This window comes from Andrena cerasifolii, chromosome 1 (assembly GCF_050908995.1).
Source record: "Andrena cerasifolii isolate SP2316 chromosome 1, iyAndCera1_principal, whole genome shotgun sequence".
Taxonomy (NCBI): Eukaryota; Metazoa; Arthropoda; class Insecta; order Hymenoptera; family Andrenidae; genus Andrena; species Andrena cerasifolii.
In genome coordinates this window covers 21,142,130-21,157,406 of record NC_135118.1, presented here as the reverse complement: position 1 = coordinate 21,157,406, position 15,277 = coordinate 21,142,130, and the positions used below count along the sequence as shown (strand labels likewise).

The following is a 15,277-nucleotide window of genomic DNA, read 5'->3' as shown; positions in this document are numbered from 1 at the left end:
TACAGGCTCACAACAACAGAAAAGTTTAAAAGATAACATTTACTATTTTTTTTACTATTCCTACCAATTCCATTTTTTTTTCAAAACGACGAAAGACGTCACTTAGCAAACTAATCCTTCTAGCTTCTAAAAAAAAAACTCATATCGTTTGGACCAATTCTAAAAAAGTGACGCGAGTTTCTAACATTGTAAACTTTCTTTCGTCCGCCACTGTATGCATTTTTTGAATATTTTATTTATTTCTTTTAAAAATTAAACGATAGCCTCGTAGTTGTGGGAGGGCCCCCCTTTGTCCGCTGGCAACCAATATTTTCAGACAAACTCCGCGACTGGGTGAGAACTGTGCGCCCCTGAAAGCCTTGAGCCCTTCTTTTAAACACCCTGTATATTCCAACATCCCCACAACGAATGCCCCGAAAAACCAGTGACCAGCAAAAACTCGTATCTGATCGAAGGGAAGACTCTGCGGAAGCTCCGCGCTATATGTAAGTACCAACAAGTCACTCTCCCCTAAAAGTGAGTCCACATCGTCTGCAACGTTATCGCAAGTACCGTGTCTTCCTTGGACTTCCTGCTTCCACAGAATTTACTTCGCAGGGACCAGGCGCCCATGCCGAGGCCCACCACGAGTATGCAGACCGCCGTGACTGGCACCAAGGTCATCGCTATGTCTTGGGAAGGCGGTGCCTCGGCAGGTGCGATTTTCGAGCTGAGCGGTGGCCCCTCGACCTCGTTCTCGTCGGTGCGCAGCTCGGGGACGACGGTGGTGGTGCTGCCGCCAGCACCCTCGTTCCGTCTCGCCTCCTCCGGCTGCAGCTTGGTGGTCTTCGGCGCGTTGCCGGCCACCGACGGCGACGGTATCACCGGCTGATGAGGTAACCCCGGCCGAGGATAGTTCTGGAGGCCCGACAGGCCGAACAGGGGCAGCCGTATTCTGCCAGCAGAACCGTGTTGACCCGGAGACGGGCTCCTGTCGATGAGGAAAAAAAATCAGAGCAGAGTCAAGCAGCCGCTCGGTGACCACTTCGGTACGCTCAGTCGGAAAGGGTATTCGTCAACGAACTGGAGCATGAATAATGGAACGAACCACCTCGTGCGCCTCCCCCCCCCACCCTCCCCTCCTTCCCTACCCCCCTGAAAGGTCGTGCACCGTTCCTCGTGATTTATCGACGGAACTTTCTACCCAGTTGGCTGGGCCCCGCACTCCAGGGCCGATGCCTTTATTTCAGACAATCGCGAGATCGACCCCTCAGGTCGGTTAAAAAACCAAGAGCTTAAAGGTTTTCGGAGCATCTTCAGAGGAGAGGCTGGCGATAGTACAGTGCGACGGGAAAGTTTCTCCACGGCACGGTTATCTTTTAACGAGTCGCCAGCCAGCGCTTGTAATTCGGGAACGCGAGATGGGTGGCAAGTGAAACGATAGCTAAGGAATGATTTTCGATGCTCTTGATGTTTAATTATTTTAAAATATAATTGTTGGTTGTGGATGAAACTTTTGTATTTAGGTACTCTGGGAGTTGTTGATTAAGCAAAGCCTTTTGTAAAGATCTTTAACATATGTATACACCTTTCCCTAGTATCATAGTAATTATATGAGTGATTTAAGTAAAAATAATTTATAAGTTTGACACTAAATTCAAACATGTATTACCTACTCTTTTACCGCTTTCTTAAAACGCTTCATTTTTTTAGTGATTTTTATTGATTTTAATTTTCTCTGTCTATCATATTTTGCTGCCCCGCCGCTCTGGGCGGTTGCTCTGTTTGCACTCCCCTAGATCGGTCCCTGACGATAGTGTCGTTGGTTTTACTTGCTCTGTTTTGCTTCGGAATGAAGATGTGGAGGAGTTTACACGGATTGGAAATGTCATTTGTCGTTTTGCATGTACAGGAGGACTCTATTTGACCGAACGAATTTTGGCGCAGTACTTGGTGTATCGAACATGTTGCTGAGCTCTTATTATGCAAACCCTGGCCGGCGTGCCACTTACAGATTCGTCTCGATCTCAGGTGACGTTTCGGTCCCGAAACAGGGAGGGTCCAGAAGAGCAGATCCTTACGTGTCCACTAGGGTGGCTCTTATTTTCGACTTTTGAATTTTCTTCGCGGCACCCCTCAGAATAATTCCAAATAATAAAAAGAAAATCTGTGTAAAGCTTGAGCTCGATCGGATAACGGGATTTTATTTTATTATTTGGAACTATTCTAGGGGATGCCGCGAAGAAAATTTTGAAAAAAATTTCACCAAGAGTAAATAAGAACCACCCTATTCTCCACCTCCGACTGCTTTGGTTTTTAGATATGTGTTAGTTGGAGGATTGAACAATAAAAAATTCGTGTTATTTTATGTTGACCCGTTTGCATATTTATAGGGTGAAACTACCCCTCAAAGTTCATAAGAAGAGGTAAAAAGTTCCCATTGTTAATTTAAAGAATATTATAACATTGTGTTGAATAAAACTTGATATAAATTTTATTTCCGCCATAACTTACTGTACGACTGATGTTCTTGTCGTCAGCCACTTTTTTACAGAGATGGACCAAGTTTTTATTTAAATAATATTTCGAGAAACGATTAAAAATTAAAAAAAAAATAATTTGTCACGTGTCGAATAAAGTTGACCCGGGTTAACTTTATTCGACGAATAAAGTTGCAAAATTTATTCGACGAATAAAGTTGCAAAATTTATTCGACGCTGAAATTGAAACGCTCGGCGAATAAAAAGATTAACTTTATTTGTCGATTAACCTATACAGTTAAAGTAACTTTTCTTTGATCCGTTATTTAAATAATTTTTCATTTAGTTAATATCCAACTCTGCGTTTGTATCTTTTCGTATGAACTTCGAAGGATGGTTTCACCACCTAAATATGCAAACGGGTCAAAGTAAAAGAAACACGTATTTGCTGTTTTTCGGTCTTCTAAAACATATCCAAAAAAACCATAGCAATCGGAGGCGAACACCTAAAAGCCTCTCCGGGTGAGTGCTCTTACAAGTTAGGTATAATCATTTCACGATCCTACAATCGAAACGTGTATCGTTACTTGAAATAATACGTTTACTTAAATTTTAATTAATTCTTTTAACTTTCATCCCTATTTCTTCGATCATTTTCGAAAGTCTCAATGAACACCGGGTTCACACTACTTAGGAATCCTCAATGCTTAGTTTGTCTTTCCTAAATATGTAGTCGTTGATATCTACTCCCCATGACTAACAAGGGGAGGACACCATGTGGTAGACATCGATTTTGATGAGCCTTGGCACGATGGATCTATGTCGAAAATCAGTAAATAAGTGCCCAGCGTTTCTGCCAATGGGGCTTAATAATAAAGATATTTACATGTAAATTATTAAAAATTTCATAGTGGCCGTGGTGTTTTAGTGGGTAAAAATTCCACAACTACCCTGGCACCCGCGAAGATTCCCCTCTGGAGGAGTCGGGGTGCCTTTTGAAGATTTCTTCAAGTTAAAAAAAAGAATTTATAAAAAAATGTAATAATTCATAATTTTTTTTTTTTTTTTTTTTTTTTTTTTTGACGTGTAAATATCTTCAAAAGGCACCCTGACGCCTCCAGAAGGGAATTCCCCACGGGCGCCAGGGTAGTTGTGGGATTTTTACCCCCCAAAACCCCACGGCCACTATAAAATTTTTATTAATTTACAATGTAAATATCTCTATTATCAAGGCCCATTGGCAAAAACGCTCGGACACCTATTTACTTATTTTCGACATGGATCCATCGTGCCAAGGCTCACCAAAATCGGTGTCCACCACATGGTGCCCTCCCCTTGTAAGTGATGGTGGTCCATATCAACTCGTACTACACCAGGATGGCCTGCAATACAAACTCGTATGACCAAGTGGTTTTCATCACGTGCTCGTGCAACCGAGAGGTCATCGGTACCAACCCATATGACCCACTGGACGTCGACATCGATTTGTAGGAGCGAATGATTTCAGACATCGACCATTATGGTCAGCTCTTATGCTACTCGCGAATATTTACTTATATCATCCAGTAGTTTGCACTCGTAGGAGCCAGTTGTCGTTGACAGCGACTTGAATAATCGGGTCGATCGTCTGTATCGATTTACAGAAGGCAGTGATCACCGCAACGCGAGGGCTCGTGAGAACAGAGTTTTAATATCGATAGAATCAAATCATCGAATTTTAATGCCAAATCAAATATTTCTGCCTATAGACAGGAACGGTGTAGGGTTTCGTACTTTCTAATGTGGAAAACTGAATTTCCAACAGTTATATAAAAAGTGTTTCAGTTTAAAAACGTAATGAAAGAGAACTAAATAGCTTGAGACCTGGTAGAAAATGCAATTCTGAATTGAACAGTTTATTATACTCTGAATTTATTGATTAATAATTTCTAAAAAAAAAAGAAATCTGTGATAAATGAAAGTCATTGATATTGTTTGCTTAGATTAGAACACTGACCACTTATAAGAGTTCCTTCCAGTGTTATCCACAATCTTATTAATCCCGATTTAACGAAGATTTTGAAAACCTTACCATTTCATCCATACCATTTCTCGATTACTCTTTCCCACGCCAATTGATACTAAATAAACTTCATCTTTCAATTTACCTCAACCATAAAAATACTTAGCGACCACCATACTCGTTCCCATTAAAAAAACAGAATACACGAAATTCTTCAATAAATTTCAAAACGAAAGTTCTCCAGAATCTCGTATTTCAGAATTGCATTTCCTGAGCCTGAAGAAGCTAGTGCCCTCCCGTTTGGGAGCACCCTGTAGGTGCGGCGGCTCGATCAGAATCTGTTCCCCGATGGTTCGGACGCGACCAATTTTGTCCCCGACGAATAACCAACCTCGTGTGTCCTCCATTGGGGCCTGAAGTGTTCTTGATGGTGACGTAGACCTCGGTCTTTGTCGTGAGCTGACCGTCGGAGACGGTCACGTAAAGGAACAGGTTCTGCCCTCCCTGGAAAGAAGAAGCAAGAAACATCGTTCAATCCCTGAGCACCGGCCGCGCGCAGCTCGTGTTACGATCTCATCCTTCTCGAAAGAAATGCGTATATACGTGCGTGCTTTGCCCCCGTGCGACAGCGGGGACTGGTTCACTCGTTAGACTTTAGTTAGAGTCTCTGGACGAGCTACAGACGCTGTGCTGTCTGGCTTTTAAAGCGGGCGACCACTGACGTTGCGTGGCGGGTCTCGGAAATCAGGGATACGCGCAGCTGTATAGTTATATACGGGGATCGAATGAAACTGTTAAAATTTGAATTAATTATTAAATAACTGTAATTTTATGAGTATTATCTTTTCTGTTGCGAGGAAATTGTTATAAAATCCTGCGTATTAACTGAAACTTTTATTCCATACTAGCTGTACTCAGCCACGCGTTGCTGTGGCTCTGTTTCTCAAGAAACGCATGTTTTTACCTGTCACAGGCGTGACATCAATATAATAGTAGGTATATAAAAATACGCGGGTATTCGAACGCAACGTTGTGTAAAAATTTCAAAGCAATCGGTGAGGAACTTTCGGAGATTTAAGAATTTGAACAAACGAACATTTACATTTTTATTTATACAGATAGATGTTTTTGTGTAAGTAAGAAACTTTTATTTTCTTGAAAGTAGAAGGAAGTTCTAGTTAAACAGAAACATTTATTTTGCTCGGAAAAAGTTGAAATTGTGGCAAGTGGATTTCCTGAAAATGTTGTTGGGAACATAGATCTGAAGTTGAAACCTTAAACCGTTCGGTGAAAATAATTATATAGGAATCACAATGTGCTTTTTCTTCTATATTTTTCCTGCTTCCAATTCCTTAAATGAGACTGATTAAAAAATATTCCTGACTATTGTGTTTTACCCTTAAATATCTGCTCAAAAGTGTATGATCCTTAAAACTTGAGCACTGAACTCTTACAACAGAGTTAACGTGCTAATGTGCAAAGTTAACTTAAAACAGAAACGAAATGATTTAAAAGTCCGATAAATAACTTCTATTTATAAAAGCTAACAGTTTCATGGGACCCCTGGTTATATAGCAGCTATAAAGGTGCAGATCCACGACTAGACAAAAATATCGTGTCTCACATGAAACGTTAATCTCATGAGACAATAATTTCACGATGTGTCTCCATTAATGGACAAATTATAACTTTTTCATGGAACTAGACTCTCGTGAGACAAGCTTCAATATACATTTTCAAAAATCTCATCTCTCGCGGCTGATTCTATTATTTGCATTTAATTGCTTTGAGACTTTTGCCTCGTGATAGAAAAGTCTCACTGAAAATTTGTGAATTCGCAACTTAATGCTTGAGTACTTGACACGTTGAGTGCTACGTGAATGTTCCATGTTTTTCGTTCATTCTTGCCGATTCAAATTTGTATGTCGAAAATAAGAATGTTTTTTAGTTTAATGATGAATTTAATGTTCTATATATTCTTAATGACGGTAATAGCAATTGGACGTTTGTAAGCCCGGAGGTTTGTATATTGCAAGAATTTTAAAGAAAAGTTGCAAGCTTCTAAGTCGCTATTAAATGGTTTTATTTCGAGGTTTAGGTACGCTTCACGCAATTCGAACGAATTGTCGCTTTTGTTTCGTTGAAGACAGGCAAATATGGTAGGGGAAACAAACGGATGAAATAAGTTTTATTTTCCTTGGGTCTCACTTTTTCGATAAGTGCAACGGTTCACCTGCAAAGTGGAATTAAAGCCTACTATAGTTTCGATTTATTGCATCTGATACTATTGTATCATTATCGACTGGATCGACTGTATAATGCTACTAGTCAGATCATCATATTACGCAATGATATTGGTAAATTTATATATCGTATATATTCGCAAACTTTTCCATGTTCTTCTATGTTTTTTTAAACCATTGAAAACTTGACTTTGCCCAAACTTTCGAACGGTGGTGTTTATATCCAGTCCAGCAGAGTTTTTACAAATTAACATCGCGCAATGTATCGATAACAGCTGATTTACATATCAAGAATCTCCCAACTCGCTATTCGAACAGTACAGCATGACGAGCAAACGTGTCGAGCTGTTGCCAATGGCCAAGCAGCAGAGAAGAAAATCGTTGCGGGAAAGAGGACAGGCAACGTCTACTGTTCCGCGGTGGTCGATTCAGCCGCGGTAAGAATTAAGGGTAATTAGAAAAGTCACTCACCCTGCCTTTCAGCGTTTCATTAACGTAGATAATGCCGGTCCTATTGTCAATGAGGAAAGGGAGTGGCGGCTGCGGACTGTCGTTCCCGTTGTAGTTGTGTCCGAGAGGCTCCAGACCGTAGGTTAGCTGATCCTGTTCATTGTCCTCGGCACGGGCTCTAGTCACGACACTTCCTACGGGCTCCGAGTCCAGAAGTACCAAATTTCGGTCTATCCACATCACGGGCGGTGTGTTGTCGCTGAATTGACTTCCTGCGATGCGAATTAATTATCGCTTTAGTGGCTGCATTCGGCCCATTCTGAGGTGCTCGTGTTCGACCCTTGTACTCTCAATGGATCGTGGAACTCAAGTAAAACGTAACGGCTAAAGTATGGATGAAAGTTGGGAATGCGAAGTATAAGTAGATATCGTTGAAAACGAATGTGACGACATTAACATATCTGGAAGTGAATGGAGTTTCGCAGTAGGTAGCTACTTTATTCGGTTTTTAATATTTCGCTGTGAACTGTATTGGAAGAAGTAAAGGCTCTGTTAATATTGTTACTGGATTTTTGTATCACTTTATTTTTCTTTAAGAAATTAGTTGTTCGAACGTTATTAAGAAACTCTCTTACTTTTCGTAATAAGGGTAGAAGAAATATCATTTTTGTGGGAGTAATTGGATTACAGTATCTACTGATTATAACTGCTTGAAATAATGCGAGAATTGTGTGCTCTATTGGGCAATTTTTTTTTTGGAAAGTACTCTTACTGTTCAAGTTACCATTTCCCAAAAAATTTTTTATGTCAAATATCTATGTAAAATTCCAGTGTTTCCCAACGCTTTTTCAGGCACGATCCCCTTTTATAATATTCGAATAACTTTGCGACCCCCTCTCCCCATATAAAGTAAATATTTCCATCCTTTCGTTTATGATAATAAATATTATATATTAAAATAAATAATTGTTAAAAATCGTCAACTCAAATTACCGTGGCGATCCTCAAGAAAAACCACTTGCCGACCCAGAAGTTGGGAATCACTGCACTATTCATTTTATTTCTGATATTTCGTTTATTCTCTGTCACCTGACATTCGATTAACTTCCCAGATACGGGATCCTACAAATTTTTCCAGCCACTTTAGTAACGTGGATCGCGTGGTCGATGCGGCGTTTAAACAAGCCAGTGATTTCTACTTCACGATTCACAACATCGTGTGAATCGAAGCTCGCGTTTCTTTCTTCCATTTTATCTCTTCGAATCCGATTAGTTCGAACAGGCCGAAGTGGCTTTCCGCTTGAGGTCTAATTAACTTCGGATTTACCGAAGGATAATGAGAGAGAGCCGCGGGTGGCTTGAGAGATTGGCCTTGATATGCATTCCTTCCTGGATTTCGAGTTCATATCGTCAAGTAGAGTGTAACCTTTCATGCTTCGACTCGAAACTACGGTCTCCAGGTTTTCACTGTTACTCACCAGAAATAGCTGAAGAAAGAAAAGCCTGCATTCTTCTAGCGACGCGACGCTTTCTTTTACAATTTCTTAGATTCTATACCTCTAACCTGTTAATTGGGTCACTTGTGCATCAGAAAATCCTTGAATATATTTAAAGTTGCACAATTAATATTTTACGCACTCCTAATATCGGTGCTGGATTAATCAGTGAACAAAATAAGCACGCGCTTAGGGCATCTGGGGAAAGGGGGCACAATTGAAATTTTCCGAATTTTAAAATCTTTTACACTGTAATAATATTGCAAAGTGTTTATAGGAAAAACGAGGGAAAAAAGAAGGAAAACAGTGGAAAGATGATAATGAGCGCCGAGAGGATCGGAGCGAACAAGAGAGAGAAAAAGAAAGATGGGAAGAGGGGAGGCAGAGATTGAGAGAGAGAGAGAGAGAGAGAGAGAGAGAGAGAGAGATAGAGAAAGATAGAGAGATAGAGAGAGATAGAGAGAGATAGAGAGAGAGAGAGAGAGAGAGAGAGAGAGAGAGAGAGAGAGAGACAGAGAGAGAGAGAGAGAGAGAGAGAGAAAGAGAGAGAGAGAAAGAGAGAGAGAGAGATAGAGAGACAGACAGAGAGAGAGAGAGAGAGAGAGAGAGAGAGAGAGAGAGAGAGAGAGAGAATGCGGGAAAATTGACGATTAAGGAATGTGAGTCACCTTGTATAAGGGAGCTTCAAAATCTTTTAAGCGCTTAAGGCCTCTAAAATTCTTATTCCAGTACTGCCTAATATCAATATTCTTCGATACTAATATTTTCCATATTCCCGCTTTACGAGTGACATTTCGAAAATCTCGCGTCGAATCCAATTCGTTTAGCAAACGCGGAGGACTTTTCAAATGACCATTTGCACCGACTTGTTTTCCTTAATTAACATGTTAATATCATGTTCAAAGTGCATACTCGGTAAAAATTGTTTTGCGAACATTTTTTCCAGCGTGACGACTATACACCGTTCACATAAAATTACTGTTCCTCGCTTTCATAGGCTGTTCACGTTTGACCTTCATTTCGCGAGATCGTTTTATTTACGAGTGGCAGCCACGCGAAGCGTATTAACTATTAGAATATCAACAAGAATACAGTATAACAGTCTGTAGATATTCTTAAAAAAAATTATATTTTCTGCTATTAACTCGCACTGACTAGTCGCAATCATGAGCCGATTAAACGTGATTAGTTATATACCATTCGTCTTTGAGCATGCTCGTAAGCGTGAAGTCGAAATAATTCAGAAATAACAAGGTACGCCTGTCGTTTTGCGATTGCAGTCTGCTCCCGATTCAGAAGTCCCGATTGAGAGCTTGGAAACGCAGATAAAGAGTAGTAACACCGATACTCGGTGCAACGGGATTTTATGCCACCGAGAAACCAGCCAGCTCGACGAATAATCGTACATTATATCGTTGCGTCACGGGTAACGCACGAACGACCTCTTCTGCTGGAGGTGCAAGAAATCGGATGATAAATGCATTCGAGATCACGCACATCGATCCAGCGCGATAGTCACGTGTAACACGAATAGCTGCTTATATCGTATGTTTCTTTAGAAAGAGAGTTCTGTTCTGTCGTTTTAATTACGAAGTTAATTGAAGGGTCCTTGTAGAAGGCACTGTAAGTGCCAAAATTAAAAAAAAAAATTATTGGAAAATATTCTACGCGGCAATGGTAATACTATAGTACCGCAAACTGAGAGGATACATTGAAGTTTTAAGAAAAAATTATTTCAGTTTAAAAAAAAAAATTTCTAACCATTTTTGTGCAACTATTTTAAACAAATGCAGGTTTTTAACATCGGGCGCAATTTTAAAAATCTAAAGAAAGGGAGAATATAGTTCTATCCTTTCCCTTGATGGACAAATATTCAAAAATATGGATATTTTGAAATTGGCCCAGTAAAAATTGTCGAAAGTTGACGCTGCGGCTAAGCGGCTATACCTGATATTCTTATGCAGGATTCTAAAAAATGGTAAGTATTTGAAAAAAACTGAAGGAGGAAAACTTTTACTGTTTTTTATATCCAACATAATACTATACTTAATTTAAAAAAACTGAAAGTCACCCTCGTTTCAAGGAAAATATTGCGAGCACCAAAAATTCAGATACCGTATTATGTTGGATATAAAAAACAGTAAGAGTTATCCTCCTTCAGTTTTTTTTCAAATACTTACCATTTTCGCCAATACAACTTTCGCCAATTTTTACAGGGCCAATTTTAGAATGTCCATATTTTTGAAAATTTGTCCATCAATGGAAAGGATAGAACTATATTCTCCTTTTTTTAGATTTTTGAAATCGCGCCCGATGTTAAAAACCAGCATTTGTTTAAAACAATTGCACAAAAATGGTTAAAATTTTTTTTTTTTAAACTGAAATAATTATTTCTTAAAACTTAAATGTCTTCTCTATAAGCACCGTAAAGCTCATCTCGATCCGTTTACTACTTCCATAGCTATAATGCATTGAAAAAAGGTAGCACTTAACTTCAAACAGCTGTATAATCAACATTTTTCAAAATTTTTAAAAATCCTTTGAGGTACGTTTAAATATCACTAAAGACTACAACACATTCAAATTTCAGCAATCTACGAAAACTTACTCCGAAATCAGTCCGAGTTCGCATGGAATGTCCCTAATGTTCAATTAATTGGGAATTAAAGGGCATAGTAGGTATTTGAAGAGGAACACGTTAAGTTATCAGGACAGAGTAATTTCGAATAGAATAACACGCTCGAATAGAAAGTTAGAACAAGCAGTTATCAGTGATTCATCGAATAATTGACTGCTTTGCTATCACGCTCGCCGATATTAAATAAACGGATGCGATAGAAATAGAAAGTGCACACGTTATTGGTTGGTATGGCTGGGCGGACGTTGAAACGATTTTCACTTGACTCTCCTTCAATTGTAAATTCATTTTCCAGTTTCTTCAGTCTTATTTTCCTTACAGTGATTTTGTTTCTTTGGGCTTTTGCTCCGCTATGTAAGGATCATCTATCCTCCAAGGATAACAGCGTTTCTAAGGGTACGTTTATGTTGGAGCTGCGATAATAGCGAAGAAAAATAAATATTTCTTTCTCGACGCTTTTATCGTTGGTCATCTATTTAGTAAGCGTCGCACTACTCGCTGCTCCAATGTAAACAGTTCCATTATAAAACAGTATAATATATTTCGAAGCTTCGCTCTTATCGTCGCTCTGATTGTTTATCGCAGGTCCAACATAAACGTACCCTAAAACACTCGAAAAATGAATAAATCTGGGAGAGATGGTCAGATGTCATGACTTCAGTTTTCAACCCTACTTTCAGCAAATATTGTCTTAAATTAATATTGCCCACTTTCTCTGAATCAGCATAAAATTTTAAAAGCAGTAGGTTCACTCTGGTAAAATAAATAATATCAGTATCAGTTTTAATAGCCATTTCATGTTTGGTGAGCCAACTGTCCGGGATTTCCCGCACATCGAATTTAATTTTAGCGACCACCCCAGCTTTCAGTTTGGAAATATGAAGATTGGGAAGACACTCTAATTTTCGTCGAAACGTTTCTTCGCAGTCGAAATAGAAGTGGTAAAGTTAAAGACTGTTCCGCACGCTCGCTAATAAACTGTAAGATCCAGCAATTATTCGCTAATGTTACGGCTCACCGTTCGCCGCTCCGAAAGGTTCACCTTTTGCTCGACGCGGGCATACCAATGAGCTTTCGTGTGAATAAGAGAAAGTCTTTATTACACGACCGTTTCCTTATACCATTATCGGCCAGTTTCGCAACGTCGATTTAATTTCAATGACACCACACGTTGACGTTACGTTCTCCGCAACTATTGCCACGTACCTTGCAAATCGTTTTTTACTGCACAAGCTTCTATTTCACGAGCCAGCAATTATAAACGCAATGGAGCGCATTTGCCATTTTTGCGGGGGTTGGGGCAACTTGGATTAATTCCAGAAAGAAGACATTCTCAAAAGCTATATTAAGCCTCTCATATTTTTGAATAAAATTACACTTGAAAAATTCCCCAGATCATCGTCGACATTAAAAGCACCGAAAAAAGTGACCCTGGGCCAAAAATATTCTTCGCGGCGTATTCGTCCTTTCATGCTATTTAAATTTCATGTAAAATATTTTTTGGGATATTCTTCCGAATGGCCCCAGTGGCCGATCGACACGAGGCTTGAGGGGATGGGTGGGGAGGGGGTGTGGACCCTAAATCTAAAATTGTAGCTTCGGGAATTTATTAGTTTCCGAAATATTAATAAAAAAATATTGTTATTTTTTTGAACTGCATATACACAGCCCTAACGGGGTTTCATCCTGCCCTCCCCCAATTTGTCCTGCGGAGAGCTTGGACGCGTTCCCCTTACCTCCGCGTGCCTCTCAGGCGCCTAAATGGCATGCATATTTAGCTGAAATTCAAAGCCAATTTTCTCGAAAACGAAGGGCGATATTAAAAAATTGTATTCCATATTTTCGTCTTATTTTGGCCTGTAGAATCATCCCCCTAGCTAGAGTATTGCCTATCAATAAAGTAATAGGTATCCACCCTGTATAATAAGATGGATCGCATCTTCAAGTTTCAGATTCAAATCTCCAAACTTACATCCCTTTACGCGCCCCCCGCATTAATCTAGCCCCAACCAATACTAATATCCAGAACAAGTTGGAAAGTGGAATGCATAATGTCGGAATAAGTCAACAGAAATACTAAAAGTTTATTATTAATATCTCGTAAACTAATAAATTCCCGGAGCAATAATTTTAAATTTAGAGTCCAAACACCCTCCCCACCCCTCCCCAGAAATCTGGTGTCGATCGAGATATTTATGTAGATCCTATTTTCCAACAAGTAATTATTTATTAACCTACTTCTCCGAGTAAACAGTGTTTCAAGCGCTAGCAAACTCGCTTTTAAAATGAAAGCTTACCTATTCATTCCAAACGAAAAACGCCGCAACTAAGTCCGCGATAGTAATCCGCTGATAATACCTGACATCAGTATCGTCGCAATAATCATTGATACGTTGTTTCCTTCATCGACTATGAAATTACAACCCCGTAACGTCTAATTCGCAACAAAGATACAGATCTGCGCGTGGCAAAGAGTGCACGCAGAGATTCGGCTCGTTTACTTATGGCCGACGACGGTTATAAATCAGCAGATAGCGGATTATCGAAACGGTTAACGAGAACGATGAAAGAAAGGAGGAAGAGAAAAGGTTGAGCTGGCAGCGCCCAGGAAACGGTAACCGTTTAATTGGAGTAACTCAAGTACGATTACACGATGAGCGCTGATTAGGATCTGGATTTGAGGAAGACTGTGGCCTCGACTGGCAAATTCGCGTGTAGCTCGAAGCTCCGGTGATTAAAATTTATGGACGCCGTCCGACGACTTTCCTCGTCGTCTTGGCCAGCGAGAAGGATGGAAGACGCTCTCACGTTTATTTGCGAACGCCTGTAACTGGCTTCGGATCAGCTCGACTCGCAATTAAGGCGTGAAAGATTAGACCTCGAGTGATATCCAATTCAAATTTATGGTAATCAATGCTTAAGGATCTTTGATCAAGGACGTCCAGATGATATTTTTTTATTGGAGCTTACTGTGTATTCTGGTTTTGGTCCTTGCGTAATAATACGAGTAGTGTTCCTGATTTTCTCCATATTTTTTGTTTCTCGAGAAATCAGAAATGAGATCATATTTCTTGAGAATTCTCGAGGATTCTCGAGAAACTGAAAAAACATATTGCAAAAATTATATTTTTGGAATAATGTTGATAATATTTATCAAAAACACATGAATACTTTAATTAAATAATTATTCCTGTCTAATTTATACAAAACTTGTGTAAATGAAAAAATAGATATTAAATGTAATTGGTAAATTTTTCTTATTTAATACAAAATCGTTCGCGATTAACTAGTCATACATTCATTTACGAAAATAAATGAGATTTATAATATTTTTCCTAGACTTAAGTTTCTCGAGAAATTATAGTATTTCTCGAGAAATATGAAATAAGCAATTATAAAATTTCTCGAGAAGGGACACTAGGTGCAAGGTGTTCCAAGGGTCATTCAGTATTTTAAGGAACTAGACTAAATTGAAAATGGAAGTATCAAGTGGAATAAAAAATTTATGCGTAATTTGAGAAATTAGCAATTTTTATGCACTTTCGCTGACTCTCTCTCTCTCTCTCTCTCTCTCTTTCTCGCAGTATGTATCCCGTTTCAAAAGCATAAATCAGATTCTGGCAAAATGGCTCTGAACCTGCTTTTATGGCAATTTTATGAAGATCCATAAATCGAAAAATCTTCATATCTCTGTAACCCTATAAATTACATTTGTGAATACAGTTTGTTTTCAGTCATGCCTTAAAAATATCGAGAAATACGCAGTAACTGAGAAACGACATTCACGCATTTATTTTTCCCGCTTCATGGCCAACTGAGTGTTCAGACGCTAATGCGATTAGGCAACGATGACGCGTTGAACAAATGAGAAAATTGTTAACATTTTGTTTACACTTCATTAACATTAATTATGACTTGCGACCTCTTTGGCGTTGATTCCACAAACCTTCTTGTAATGTCTACTTAAAATAATTGTTTACGTTAACAAT

General features: G+C 39.2%; 1 protein-coding gene across 1 annotated transcript in view; it reads right to left on the bottom strand.

Moving 5' to 3' along the window:
• The window catches only part of Cad96ca (tyrosine kinase receptor Cad96Ca), a 39,034-nt gene that overhangs the window by 6,805 nt on the left and 16,952 nt on the right, over positions 1–15,277 (bottom strand). The window contains exons 2-4 of the mRNA XM_076829980.1: positions 7,176–7,426; positions 4,853–4,965; positions 553–970 (exon numbers count right to left, since the gene is read on the bottom strand). Coding sequence (XP_076686095.1) covers positions 553–970; positions 4,853–4,965; positions 7,176–7,426 — 782 coding nt within the window. The remainder of the gene's footprint in view (positions 1–552; positions 971–4,852; positions 4,966–7,175; positions 7,427–15,277) is intronic.